Genomic DNA, 15,410 nt, shown 5'->3' on the forward strand with positions numbered 1-15,410 from the left:
TTTTTGGCCCTAGCTGGTTTGGCTCAGTGGATAGAGCATTGGTGTGCAGACTGAAGGGTTCCAGGATCAATTCCAGTCAAGGGCACATGCCCAGGTTGTGGGCTCAATCCCCAGTAGGGGGCAAGCAGGAGACAGGCAACCAATGATTCTTTTTCACCATTGATGTTTCTCTCTCTCTCCCTCTCCCTTCCTCTCTAAAATCAATAAAAATATATATTTTAAAAAATTTAATAGGTACTACATCCACATTTTTAAAAATTAAAACAACATAGAAAAGTATATAGTAAACATATTTCACCCCAGAAATCTCATCTCTCTTCATACCCCCAAGTCCCATAAATATAACTTTCATTAACTTATATGTTGGTACAGAATTTTAAATGCACATACTGTACAAGCAATCCAAATATATATTTTCTTCATTTGTTAAACAAAACGTAGCAAAGTATACTTACTGCTCTGTACCTTGTATTTTAACTTTCAAGATGTACCTCATTAAAAAGAAAGTTGTTAATGAACAAATACGTAAAGAAGTTCATTAACAACTTAATTTTAAAGCTTCACAAAATTCCATAATAGAAATGACTTGAAATGAGGCCTATGCAAATATGTGAGAGCATTCATTCTGAGTTGTCTCAAGCCCCCCCCCCCTTTTTTTTTAATATTTTATTGATTTTTTTACAGAGAGAAAGGGAGAGAGATAGAGAGCTACAAACGTCAATGAGAGAGAAACATCGACCAGTTGCCTCTTGCACACCCCCCACCGGGGATGTGCCCGCAACCAACGTACATGCCCTTGACTGGAATCGAGTCTGGGACCTTTTAGTCCGCAGACCGACGCTCTACCACTGAGCCAAACCGGTTGCAGCATTGTTGTCTCAAACCTTTAAGTGCAATATGCATTTATTGTGCTGGCGCCAAAGATGTAACATCTATACTATACGAGTATCATGCAATAAAGAACTGTCCAGCCCCAAATGTTAACAGTGCCAGTGTGAAACTATACTATGTGAACAGATACAATTTAATCAATGCACTATTGGTAGTCTTTCAGCATATTTCTAATATTTTGCTATTATGAAAACTTTTACAGTGAATAGTCTTATGTACATTTCTTTTGTGCAGATGTATTGCTAGGATATTTATATATATATATATATATATATATATATATATATATATATATATATATGTACATATGTGTGTGTGTATATATATATATATATATATATATATATATATATATAAATTTTTTTTTTTTTTTTTTTGCCTGCCTTAAAATTTTTGTTGGAAGCCAGACAATATAAATAAAAAAATGTCAAGGCATTAGTCATTGTCTTTTCTCTAAGAAGGTTAAGTTTCTTTTGAAACACAGGTTGAGTAGAGGCAGATTACCTAGGTTTTTGGCTTTGTTAAGGGTAGTTTATTTCAGTCATTTTGGCAGCTCCAGAACCTGTTCAGCAGGCCTCCTCTGCCCCGTGTTAGACTTGGCCTCTCTTGCTCTGTACTGTGCCTTGGAAAATGCCCTGGGGAGGGGGGAGCCAATGTTTATATGGAGATGACCTCTTAGGAAAGAGGTCCCACCTGAGTTTGTTGCTCAAGAATGCCTCCAAACATTTGGTTAAGTGTTTCTGATTGTTTTTGGTGGTAGGGTTAGTCTGATATAAGCTATTCCATGGTTGGAACTGGAAGACTAGATTAATTATTCAAGTAGCAGAGTTCTTCTTACTAGATCTCTAAACCATTCTCCTGGGTCTTTTCTACTTTGGGAACAAAGTATAAGTCTTTCTCTCATTTTATACCCACTTGTATAGTGCCAATTCAACATGTCATATTTTATTCATCTGTGTTGAGAAAACTTTTTTTGGGGGGGGGGGCGAGGGGAGGGATTGTTGAGGTTGTTATTAATTCTTACCTAAGGATATTTTTCCATTGATTTTTAGGGAGAATGGAAGGGAGAGGGAAAGACAGAGAAACATTGATGTGAGAGAAACACATCAATTGGTTGTCTCCTGCACATGCCCCACCAGGGCCCAAGCCAGGGAGGAGCCTGCAAACAAGGTATGTGTCCTTGATTGGAATCGAACCCGGGATCCTTTGGTCCAAAAGCCGATGCTCTACTGAGCCAAACTGGTTAGGCAATAAGACCAGTTTAAATAGTGGTAGTCGTCATGAAGAAAATTAAACAGAAAAACAGAATAGTGGGTACCAGTGAAGGTGAGTTAGCAGGCAGGCTCTTTATATATAATGTTCAGAGAAAGTGCTCCTGCAAAGACATAATTTGCCTGAGAACTGAGTGATGTAAGAAGGAGCAAGGATGACTAGATCTGATAGAAGATATTTCCCATCAGAGAAACAGCAAATGCATCATTAAATAAAAACTCTAAAAGATCAATTAAAACAGAATTCTATAACAAGAATACCCACATACAAATATAACTTACCTTTTCAGATTCACCATTGCCCAGGGAATCCCAGTAGGTGTGTTAAAGGCAGGAAGGAGTTTCTCAGCCAATTGGACTGCTTTAATCTTGAATATCTGAGATTAAAAACATGAATATTCATAAATTATAGTAATCAATTTATAAATCGCAGCCATCACCATATGCTGGTCTCTCATACAATGCACACCGAAATGTACTGGATATATGCAAGCACAGGGTGAAAAGTGGCATCTCTGTGGTAACATGTAGCATATACAGCAATCAGGGGAAATGTAAATTGGACACTGAAGAAAGCTACCCAATGTGCAATGGGCTGAAATTACAATTAATGAAAGGTAAGGGTATGCCGAAACCGGTTTGGCTCAGTGGTAGAGCGTCGGTCTGCGGACTGAAAGGTCCCAGGTTCGATTCCGGTCAAGGGCATGTACCTGGGTTGTGGGCACATCCTCAGTGGGGGGTGTGGAAGAGGCAGCTGGTCGATGTTTCTCTCTCATCGACATTTCTAGCTCTCTATCTCTCTCCCTTCCTCTCTGTAAAAAATCAATAAAATATATTAAAAAAGAAAGGTAAGGATATGGTTTTGGTGTTGATAGTATCTTTATTTTTAGCTGGCAAAGATCTAAGAGAAAACCTTAGGCTATGAAATGCTTATCCATGGTATACAAGCTTAGTATAAATATCTACACAAAAGAAAAAGGCACAAACCTATTTGGATAAATACCCTTGAAGTATTGTAAGTACATTTCAGTCTCAACATTTTCCATCAAAGTTTAACCAATTTATTAAAGGAAAAGAAAACATTTGAGTTCACATTCCAAGTTTAATTTGAGATTTATAAATGCTTCATCCCAAGGTTAGGGAGAGGTAGGGGAGATAAGAGATCAACTGAAAGACTTGTATGTGTGCATATAAGTATAACCAATGGACGCAAAACTCTGGGGGGTGAGGGCATAAATGGGAGTGGGAAGGGGAGCAATGGTAAGATATGTACCCATATAATACCTTAATAAAAAATGGGGGGGAAAATTAAAAAATAAATGCTTCATCCCTTGGTCCCAATTGCTCCTATTTTTGGTACCTGAAACAATCAATTACCTAAATATCAGTGTTTCTAAACTTTTAAAATTAGATACTATTACCAAGATATACATTGTAAGATTTCAAAAATCCCTAGCATATCAAAGCAGATAGGTTTGGCCGAAACCGGTTTGGCTCAGTGGATAGATCGTCGGCCTGCAGACTGAAAGGTCCCAGGTTCTATTCCGGTCAAAGGTATGTACCTTGGTTGCGGGCACATCCCCGGTGGGGGGTGTGCAGGAGGCAACTGATCAATGTCTTTCTCATCGATGTTTCTAGCTTTCTATCCCTCTCTCCTTCCTCTCTGTAAAAAAATCAATAAAATATATTTAAAACAAACAAACAAACAAAAAAACATGATAGGTTTGTGTACTCTACTTTGGAACTAGTGACTTACAGGCTCCAAACTGAGATTGGGTCATCATACCTCATTAGGAAAAGTGGCACGTTCTCCTATATGCCTCAAGTTGATGGGTTATTTATAGCATTCTAACTGACTGGATGTATAGAAACACACACACACACACACACACACACACACACACACAGCAAGCATATTTTTCCTAGTTAAAATATATCAGACGTATGTTTATACTTGTACAGTATTCTATAGTAAGACATGTATTAATTTTTTCAATCATCCACCCCCCACCCGCCACCATGGGCTACACAAACACACTACTGCAATGAAATATCCTTCTGAGTAAACCTTAGGTATCCACATTGTTACTTTTAGGGAATATAATTCTAAATAAATAACTGGCTCAAAGAGAATTTAAAATGTTTTGTTTTAATCCTCACCCAAGAATATTTTTCCATTGATATGTAGAGAAAGTGGAAAAGAGAAGGAAAAACAAATACTGATGTGAGAGAAACACATCTCTTACACAAGTCCCGACCAGGACTCAGGCCGCGGAGGAGCCTGCAACCAAGATATGTGCCCTTGACCCGGAATCGAACCAAGGACCCTTCATAATGACAGGCCAATGCTCCATCCACTGAGCCAAACTGGCTAGGGAGATAATTTTAAATTTTAAATGTTTACTTGACATAGCAAAATTATTTTTCAAATATCGTATCATGTGCATTCCCTCCAACAGCTTCTTTACACTTAAAGTGGGTGCATTTAATTGTATGTAAATTGACGTCAGCAGAGATGCTTAAAATAAGTAATCTGGGCCTTGAAGTTCTTCACCAGGCAGAAGTGGAAGGATAAGTGTTTACTTTAGGCAGAAAATTATGGCGTAGCTCTACAAAAATACAGGGAAATAAAGCAATGTGGTCTAAATACATAGTGTCATGTATACAGAACTGGGGCCTCTCTTGCTCACTCCTTCCTGGATTTCACCCCTAAATTTCTAGCTCCTATGGTAGGGACTCCAAACCCTTCTGATCTATTAAACCAGTAATCATAACCATAGCCATTAACTATGAATTGGTATTACTTCTGGGACTATAAAGATGTAGAATGAGTACAAAAGTGTAGATGAACTTTACTTTTAAGAGGAAAACGTTGTTATCTGGGTCAGCAAAGCATAGTGGAATGTTTGTTCAAGTACCAGTACATCGGTAGAAAATGAAAGTGTCTAATTTTCAATGAAAATAGCAGCAATTTTTGGAGCAAAATCAAGTTTCAAAAAGTAAAATGAGAATTAGTGCAGTCAGACAATATGACTAATATTTAAACCAGACCAAAAAAAAAATAATACTCTACATCTTTTTTTTTTCTTTAACTCAGAACTTTCCTTAAAGGACTTTAGATTTTTAAAAATGGCATTCTATTTGTCTTAGAAAACATCCCTAAACTTGTTTAGAAATGACCTTACTCCACAGACAATACAGTACTATTTGTGTTTTGGTAAAGAAAGATTTTGGTGGTGGTGTTTCTTTTATTCTGTTTTTATTATCTGTGGAATATGTATTAAACTCCACATAACCAATTCTCTACTCGGTCTGACAGATTTCAGATGCAGTTATCTACATAAATTATGTTATTACCTTATTCAGGAAGGGATGCCACTTTGATAACCATTAAAAAATGAGAAGAGACAATCCTGTAAAAGGTACGCCATATATTTGAGGATAGAAGTAAACATAATAAATCATCAAGATTTTTAAACTTGTGAATATGTAATATAAATAGCCTTGTTCTAAGAAAATAAAATGATAAAGTTTCACATTTATGAGATTAATAAATCAACAGGAGAGGAATGCTTTATCAGGATGACATATGACCCTCATTTGGTTCCTTATACCAGAACACAGAATGCATGTAAAATGTTCTATAAGAGAAGTATTTTGCCATTTTATAAGTTATAGGTAATTTTTTGGCTTATATGAGACATAGGGATTTATTGTCTATCTAATATTAGAATATTGTCATATCCAAATTATTTTTCTATGTTTTATTTCTTTTTAGTAGACCTCAGGGATTTATTGTTGGTTTCCTAAAACATATGGATTAGAGCTTTCCATGTAAAATGATCAAGGAGAAAAGAAAAATGGTCAGTAATTTTCTATTGTAAGAGGAAGTCACAAAAGTAAAACATGTTCTCTTTATTTTATGAGTAGACTATATCCTAAAAAAAATTAACATATGTCCATTTTAAAATAAATAAAAGGATTCCCTACTCATTAGAAACACAGACTACTTACCACACAGGAAAATGGCGAAGAAGAAGAAAGGCAAAGTAATATCTATTGAGCCAGGTACTATGCTAGGCACTGTCATGTCACTTAACCTCACAACTCTCAAGTGAACTCTCACATTGTCAGAGATGAAGAAACTTCAATTATAGAAGGTAAATGCCTTGCCAGATATCACATGAAAGGGAGGCAGAGTAGAAATTCAACCTTTAACTCCAAAGCATATGTACTTTCCTCCACAAAATGGCCAAAATAGAAATAATGGTAACATCATATGCCTTTCATCATGTTAATGTTTTCCTATGATAACAGCAACCAAATTTCAACATTCTGCTTCGACTTTCGGGTGGGAAGCCCAGTGTGAACAGGCAAGACTGATGATTATTCTCTTTCCTGTGCTGTTCATAATTAATTTTGAATCATATTGCCTTTTGGTAGGAAAATTAATCAAGTATGCCAATTACACAAATTATTTAGTACTTCTACATAATCAGATAAGCATAAAGGTAAAAAGAAAAATGTGCTCCTTTCTCAAGGAAACTGAAAAAAGAATCTGAAATTGAAGGTACCAAAATAGTTCATTTTCTTCCTCCCTTCATTGTTTAATATGTCACTCCAGAAGCTCCTGAAGTCAAGAGTCTGAGCCCAGAGGTATGACTGGGCAGCAATGTCCGGGAAGGGGTGGAACCAACATGAGGAAAGACCTAGCAAAGGGAGTCAAGTCCCAGATCAGTCCATGTGAAGAAGATGCACTCAACAAGGTAGCAGCCTGGCGAGGTCAGGAAAGTGTTTTCATACAGCAAGACTCCGCCAATAGGGAAATAAGTGGATGTGTCTCTTTCTCTCCCTCCCTCTCTCTAAAAATCTCCTCCGGTAAGAATTTAAAAAAAAGAATAAATGTGAACTGAGGAAGTGGCTATAGAAAGATAAGTTGGTTGTATAACGGAGTTACATAATAAAGTCTGACAGCAAAATTACAAATTAAATCAATGTTATTAATCTAACATTTCTATTAAACACTGGCACCTTCAAACATATTGCTTCTAAAAGAATTGTAGTACAGGAATAGCTCACTCTTTACACAAGCATGCAACACAGACGAAATATTTAAATACAAGCATATGAAATCATAAAAATCCAGATGGAAAATGGGAATTTTTGTTTTGTAATAACACAAACATGGGGAAGGCTTTCTAATAACATCCTGAAGCCATAAAGGTTCAAGAAATCCTAAAAATGATGACTTTAGAGTTTACCACAAAAAACTAAAGACAACACATATAAGAAATCCACTTTTCAACACCCATAACAAAAGACGAATTTTCTTAAATTCACGAAAAGCTCACAAACTAATTGAATATATGGGTGAGCAATTTAGTTTCTCAGAAAATGAAATAGAAATTACTTATAGCTTCCTTCCCTTAGTTTTTCTTTCTCCCACTACTTAATCCCATTCTTTATCCCATCTGAGTGGTGGAATTTCCCACATCCACTTCTTCATCACCATAGAACTCCAATGTGTCTGTGTGTATTACACCAAGACTTCCAGAAGGAGAACTCAGAGTTGTTGTATTTTAAGTTTAGAGCAAAAAAATGTAGTCAATTTCCAAACAGTTTTAATAATTAACTTTTGGTCTTGGGACGATCCATATTCAATCTTTATTTTGTTTTGACCATGTAATTAATTGTAGCAGCAACAACCAGAGGATTGTTCCTGCAAAGGAGACGTGGTGTATGTAAAGTTAAGATGTGTGATGAATTTATGTTCTCAAAATGAAAAACTCACTATTCCCGAGGAACAGCCCTACTTGTACCCTCCAGTTCTTTCAGCAAACCTTAATATTAGTTTAATATTTGACAATTAAGGAAATCTTTCATTTATTAAGTTCCATTCTCAGCCCCTTCCCCAAAACAATGAGTTACTTGATTTTGCTCACCTCCTCTCCTGAAAGATAATATGCTGCAAGTAGGCCTCCAATAAATCGAATGTTGACTTCAAACACAGACACCTCTGAATTCTGTGAAAATATATTGAAAATATTCACATATATGTAAAACTTTAGTTTTCAATACTTTAAGTTTCTTGCAAACATCCTGTGGAGAATGTTTTTCCACTTTCTACATCTTCATCTCTCCCCTCCCATTTGCAATACACATTCATAAATATATAGAAGAAGAGAAAGAGGGAGGAAGGCCTCTATCACCTTAGTAATCTTCTAGCCAGTTTCCCTGATTTCATCCTTACCCTTCAGCTTACACTCTATTTATACAGCATCCTATAGCTGAGTGAGCCTTTAAATCCTAAGTCAGTTTAGGCTACTATTCCATGGCAAATCCTTACAATGACTTCTGGCTACATTGAGAGTACAATGACTAATAAGATCCAACATAATCAGATCCCCATTTCTCTAATAACATCTTCTTCCAGTATTCCTTTGACTTGCTTTTTTATTACCAAACTAGAGGCCCGAAGCACAAAATTCGTGCACAGGAGGGGGTGTCCTTCAGCCTAGTCTGCACCCTCTCCAATCTGGGATCCCTCTCACAATCCAGGACTGCTGGCTCCCAACTGCTCGCTTGCCTGTCTTCCTGATTGCCCCAACCACTCTGCCTGCCAGCCTGATCACCCCCTATACACTCCCCTGCCAGCCTGATTGATGTCTAACTGCTCCCCTGCCAGGCTGATTGCCCCTAAATGCCCTTCCCTGCAGGCCTGGTCACCCCTAACTACCCTCCCCTGAAGGTCTGGTCACCCCTGACTGCTCTCCCCTGCAGGCCTGGTCCTCACCAACTGCCCTTCCCTGCAGGCCTAGTCGCCCCCAACTTCTTATGTTGGCCATCTTGTGTCAATATGGGGACAGCCATCTTTGACCAGTTGGTGGCATCTATCTTGTGTAGTTTTAATTATCCTAATCTCTTCACATTGTTCTCAAAGTCCCAGGGGTAGCAGCTGTTTAATGTAGTTAATACTTCTTGTGATACCACAATGTCCTCTTTTTGCCTTTTCAGTTCCCCATATTTGGTTAACAATACTAAGCAGTAAATTCTCTAATTAAAATAAATAGCATAGAGAGCCAAATGATAAAAACGATATGCTAGCAAATTATTGAGATTGCACCAATATCAATTCTCCCTAAATTAATCTATAAATTGAAAGCAATCATCACCAAAATTTCAACAGTATTTGCCGAAACCGGTTTGGCTCAGTGGATAGAGCATCAGTCTGCGGACTGAAAGGTCCCAGGTTCGATTCTGGTCAAGGGCATATACCAGTAGAGGGTGTGCAAGAGGCAGCTGATCGATGATTCTCTCTCATTGACATTTCTACCCTCTATCCCTCTCTCTTCCTCTCTGTAAAAAACCAATAATATATATATATCTATATATATATATATATATATATATATATATATAATTTTATATATATATATATATATATATAAAAAATTTCAACAGTATTCCAGAGCTGAAAAAAAACAAAGAGCTGAGAATTAAGGTAATTTCATAGAGGAAGAAGATCAGCTATTAAGATTCACATATAGATATCAAGCTTCTTACAAAAATACTGTAGTGAAGACAGTTTAATAATGGTATAGAGATAAAGAAAAAAGCCAATAGAAAACAAAAGACTAATATAACTAATGTGGCATGTATAAATAATGGGGAAATAAATGGTACAAGGGTAAACTGATAGCCTACCTCACCTTGCATTAAAAAAATTAATTCCATATGAATTAAAGACCTAAATGCCAAAGCAAACATTAAATATTTAGAGTTAAATATAGTAATATATCTGCATGACCCTGGAGTAGTGCCTTCTTAAACAAGATACAGAAAGTGCAATCTATAAGGGCCACATAGCCAAAAAAAGTGGGGGGGGGGGGGGGACTATTATTTCTCAGCCTCTTTTTACTAAGGTTGCGTCCTATGTGTAAGAGCTACTCAATGGTATAGAAGCAAAAATGGGATGACCAACTCCCCAGAAGTGTACTTAAAGAATGGTTACATATCTTTCTCTATCCTTTTCCCTTTTCTGCAACTGGAAGGTTTATCTACCTTATCTTGAGGAGCCACCTTATACCATGAGTTTGAAGCTACATACTGAAGTTGACAGAGTAACAAGACAAAGAACCCTAGGACTCTGATGCTCAAGGAGCTACTCAAATCTACCCTGAAAAGCCCATCTCTGTACTAAAAGAGAAATGAACATTTATCTTGGTTAAGCTATTTTATATTGGGTTTTCTGCCACTCATAGCCAAGCCTAAACCTATCTGATAACAAAAATTGTTCTAACTAAAATATGTCTGAAATGCTAGAACAATATTTTTCTAGGTTAGTATCAGAAAAGGCATTAGAAAAAAAAAAATTTTTTTTTTTTTTTGGATTTAAATCACAACTGGAATAATGCAGGGTCTGCCAAAGAGAAAAACACAAAGGACTTCTGACTACAGTCAGAGAAACAGCAGGCACAAATACATGAAAGATGATAATGAAGACAACAAAAAAGTCCACACTTCTTTAAGATGAAGAATGGTAATGAAAAAAAAATGCTACCATTTACTGAGCACATTGTATGTACCAGATTATCTCAAATAATCCTCACAATATTGCAGTGGGATAGTACTTTATGATGGTTCTGAAAGAATAAGGAACTTTCCCAAGACACACAGCTAGAATGCAGCTGTGCTGGGCTTTAAACCTGAGCAGTGCCATTTAACAACTGAGCCACCCCTACCAGGCATGTGCCCTGACTGGGAACAAACTGACAACCCTTTGGTGCACGAGATAAAGCCCAACCAGCTGAGCCACACCGGCCAGAACCCAAATAAACCTTTAAAAAATAATAAAACTTATTATTTACAGTTTGTGCTTTCCTCATATTTCTAGTTTAATATGTTCTTCCCCTAACTATTTATTGCCTTAATACAGTACCTCAAATGATAACGGCAAGAAAAGTACAAGGAAGATGGTGAGAATGTGTATTTTATGCAAAAATTAAATAACAAATGATAATCCCAAAAGAAAAAAAGGGGACTTGGGATTTCCTTAAACTCCTAATAAAGTGCTCAAAACTATTAGGGTTTAAAAAAAACCAAACTATTAGGGTTTGACACTGTGTCATTTTAGTCAATCGAAGAAATGATCAACTGTGTACTCACCACACTGAAATCAAGACTCTCTTTAATCCATTTTTGCCCATCTCGGAATTCATCATGTAGTCCCATGATATAAAGGGTATCCAAAGCATCGACTATGGTAGCACCCATTTGTGAACTTCCTATTTTTGGAGATGAAAAACTGTCATTAAAAAGATGGCCTTCCCATAAGGCCTATTGTAACGTTTTAGAGTAGAGGCCCGAGGCACGGAAATTCCTGCAAGAGTAGGCCTTCCTTCCCCTGGCTGCTGGCACCAGTTTCCTTCCAGCGCCAGGTACCCAGGCTTCCCTTCTCCAGCCACCGGCAGGCACCAGGACCCAGGCTGGCTTCCCTCAGGCCGCCCACAGGCATCCAGGATCCGGGCTGGCTTCCCACCAGCCCCGGCTTCATCAGGAAGGACGTCCAGAATGTCCAAAAGATGTCCGGTCTAATTAGCATATTACCGTTTTATCATTATAAAAAGCCAATAAAAGTAGGAATATTAGGGAATATTAGGACCCAAAAGAATATCCAACATGGTTCACTTTTCTCTAAGAATAGATAATATACATTGTTTAATATATCTTCCTAAAAATGGCACATTGACAACTAATGAGATTAAAAAAAAAAAAAAAACCAAAATTATAATTATCCTTACTTTTCTTTTTGGTCATAATATAAGAGCTATCTATCTAACTAAATTAGGTTGAATAAAAAAGAGGATTAATTTAAGAAATGGGGAGGTTGGTTCAAGATAACAAGCTAAGTCATAAGACTGTGGGGATGGGAGAGAGAAATTCTACAGTGGGGACTTGCTATAGTTCTAATCAATATTAATCATGCTCTATTAACCATGATTAAAGAAAGCACATTCTGGCCTGTCTGGGAGTTGTAGGCCCCCAACCTGAGAGTTAACCTTGAAATGGGGTCTATTCTCCTTATCCAAGAACTGCCTATCATCATGAAAAGATTAGCAACCTTCTTGGGAAGCAATGGAATCCCAAGGAATCCTTCTCTTCCCCACCCCAGCCTGTAATCTGTAACCATTTTACCCATTTTTATTCCATTTGGATACCCATTCTTACTCCTTTTGCCTACTTCCACACATAATCTTTGTCCTTCCCAATACAAGTAGCAGGCTTATGGGGGAGGAGGGGCAGAGCAGATTGCTGTGGATGACCTGCTGCTCTCCCATGCTGCCAGTAATATTAGAAAATAAATAATTGGGAAATGAAAATGCTCACATGATTCAACTCTATCTCTGCTTAACTGGCTTAAGTAGTGACAGGCAGTCCAGACTTATTTGTTGTCCGGTTTCAAGACAACCGTCCTCTCCTGGTACAAATTCATAGAAAAGGCAAAATGTCTATTTAAAAATAATACAAAGTACAACAAGGCTAGATAATCATGGAACAGAAACTGCAATAATCCTTAATAATCAAAAAGCATGTTGATCATACTGAAAAAGAAAGTCATAAATCGAATGTGAGTGGAGAAAATCAAAATATTAAGATTTATCCATCTTCAGGAACGAGATAATCCTAATCCTAAAGGAAATGTTCCCACGAGGGAGGAACTAATTCAAAAAAAGCTAGCTGACCCTGGCGGGCATGGTTCAGTGGTTGAGCATAGACCTATGGACCAGGTCATGGTTGGATTCCCAGTCAGAGCACAAGCCCAGGTTGCAGACCCTATCCCCAGTAGGATGTATGCAGGAGGCAGCCAACCCATGGTTTCCTTTCATCACTGATGTTTCTATCTCTCTCTCTACCTCTCCAAAATCAACAAAAATATATTTTTAAAAGAAGTTAGCTGATACCAAAACTAGATACTAAAAACACATAAGAATCAAGCTAATCTTACTAACGAATATAACCACAAGATTCCTGAATAAAGTATTAGCTAACAGTGTAGCACAGAAAAAGAATAAATAAAAGGGAGCAATTGGGTTTTCCCCAACTCCAGGAATGCAATTATTATTTCTATCTTCTGAGAAGAAAAACCATCCACATAGCTTACTATCTACATTAACATAACTTTATTACTATACTGTCTTCATCAAGAGTTTACTGTTCCAGGAGTCTCTTGTTCAGAATGATGAAAGGTGTAAAATAATTTTATTGTTCACTCCAGGAACTTCCTGAAAGACCCATCAACTCTTAAACAGAAAGTATCACAAGATGGATTACACGCCAAAGCTCTGAACTCTTTGCCTCCAAATTTCCTACTTACCCATCCTAAATTATTGTATCATGATCCTTATCTGATCATCATGAACAAGCTTCCTCCAACTAAAAGGCCCATCTTAAAAAACAGATTTTAAATCTCAATAAACATCTCAGCTTTCTCCTTCCCCATCTGACAGGCTAAGGCTCTGCTGAGGTAGTGATCTATTTTACAAAGTAAGCATTAAACAAAAATAAAGTTTTGTCCTAACAAGTTTTCTTGGTGATATTTTAGGAGTCAGCATTTGACATTACTTAATTTACTAGTTTTTCTTTTCTTTCCTTTTTTCTTCTGGTCCTTTCTCTACTGGGTAAATAGTATTTTCTTCTGAAAGTTTATAGCTATACAACTGTAATAGAAAAAAATGTTTTAGTAAATTAATTAAAAGTATATCTGAAAATTTTTTTAAAAAGTGACAGGCTTGCATTTGAAAAAAAAAAATTTTGTTTTGATGTAATAAAAAAAAAAAAAAAACTATACAAATTCATTCTTATAATGGTTGTTCTTCACTACACCACATTTTCTTATTCATGTGCTCCTAATACTTTCTTCAACTTATCAAGTATCCTATATAATGAAATGCTAATATGCAAATTGACTGAACAGCAGAACCACTGGTCGCTATGATGTGCACTGACTACCAGGGGGCAGACACTCCATGCAGGAGCTGGCCCCTGGTGGTCAGTGCATTCCCATGGGGGGTGGGGGGGGCTTCTCAGCCAGAAGCTGGGCTCACAGCTGGTAAGCGCAGTGGTGGTGGCAGAAGCCTCTCCCACTTCCATGGCAGCAATAAGGATGTCCGATGGACAGCTTAAGCCCGCTCCCTGTGGGCTCCCGGACATCAAGAGGGTTCAGGCCAGGCTGAAGCCCTCCCCCCCCCAACCCCCCAACCTCCTGCAAGTGCACAAGTTTCATGCACTGGGCCTATAGTATCTTGATAACAAGACAAGTACTCCATCACACTCTGGTAAATTCCCAACTCCAGTCTTCTCCCAACTCCATGTTGATATTAACTAGAATGTTCTGGGTTATTACAGACATACTTTCCTTTTACTTTTCTTGCTCCTCAGCTTTTATTAAGATAATAAAACCTTTATTAAGTGATTTAATCACCCGTATATCCCTATCTCTTCCATAATCACTTAAATATTTCCCTTTAGTATTTTGTCCAAAATATTTATGCTCATTTTAAATCCTTGAGTACCAGTTTTTGTTCTTTTTTCAGCTTATATGTTGTTTTAAGGTTTGTGCCATCGGCTAAAAGCCCCAAGGCACAGAAAGGCAAAATTATTAAAAGATATACGCAGCTAATTTTGACTACTAAAACTTCTGCAGATTGCATTTTCAACTTTGTCTACCATTTCACTATCATTTTCTTCTCACACTGGATTTTCCCTATGTCCCGATACTACCTTTTTCTATCTTGAAGGATTCCTGAAGCAGTATAGAATAGTGGTTATAAGCATGGATCTGAAGCACTAGAATGTTTGGATTCAAATCCTGGCCCCATTATTTCCTAATTGTGTAACTTAAGAAAAGTTAGTTGACCCTAAATGTGCTTTGGCTTTCTCATCTCTAAAATAGGAACAGTCCCTGTATCATAAGGTCACTGTTAGTATTTAATAAGTCAAATTCACATAAATCTCTGAAGTAAGTCTGTGGCATAGAGTACGTTTATTAGACTGCTCAGGCAGCCATAACAAAATATCATACTAGGAGGCTTAAACAACGGACATTTATTTTCTCATAGTTCTGGAGACTAGAAATCTAAGATCAAGGCTTCAGGTTTTGGTGAAGGCTTTCTTCTTGGCTTGCAGATGTCTACCTTCTCACCGTGTCCTCACTTGGTTTTTCCCTGGTGCATGTACATGGGGAGAGCA

At 37.3% G+C, this 15,410-nt stretch overlaps 1 protein-coding gene across 2 annotated transcripts in view; it reads right to left on the reverse strand.

Moving 5' to 3' along the window:
• Window positions 1-15,410, reverse strand: part of MAN1A2 (mannosidase alpha class 1A member 2) — a 61,572-nt gene that overhangs the window by 25,745 nt on the left and 20,417 nt on the right. For both annotated transcript variants that reach the window (XM_084866396.1, XM_084866397.1), the window contains exons 4-6: window positions 11,328-11,446; window positions 8,105-8,185; window positions 2,445-2,539 (exon numbers count right to left, since the gene is read on the reverse strand). In XM_084866396.1, coding sequence (XP_084722522.1) covers window positions 2,445-2,539; window positions 8,105-8,185; window positions 11,328-11,446 — 295 coding nt within the window. The remainder of the gene's footprint in view (window positions 1-2,444; window positions 2,540-8,104; window positions 8,186-11,327; window positions 11,447-15,410) is intronic.

Source organism: Pipistrellus hanaki, assembly GCF_964339955.1.
Source record: "Pipistrellus hanaki genome assembly, chromosome: 18".
NCBI lineage: Eukaryota > Metazoa > Chordata > Mammalia > Chiroptera > Vespertilionidae > Pipistrellus > Pipistrellus hanaki.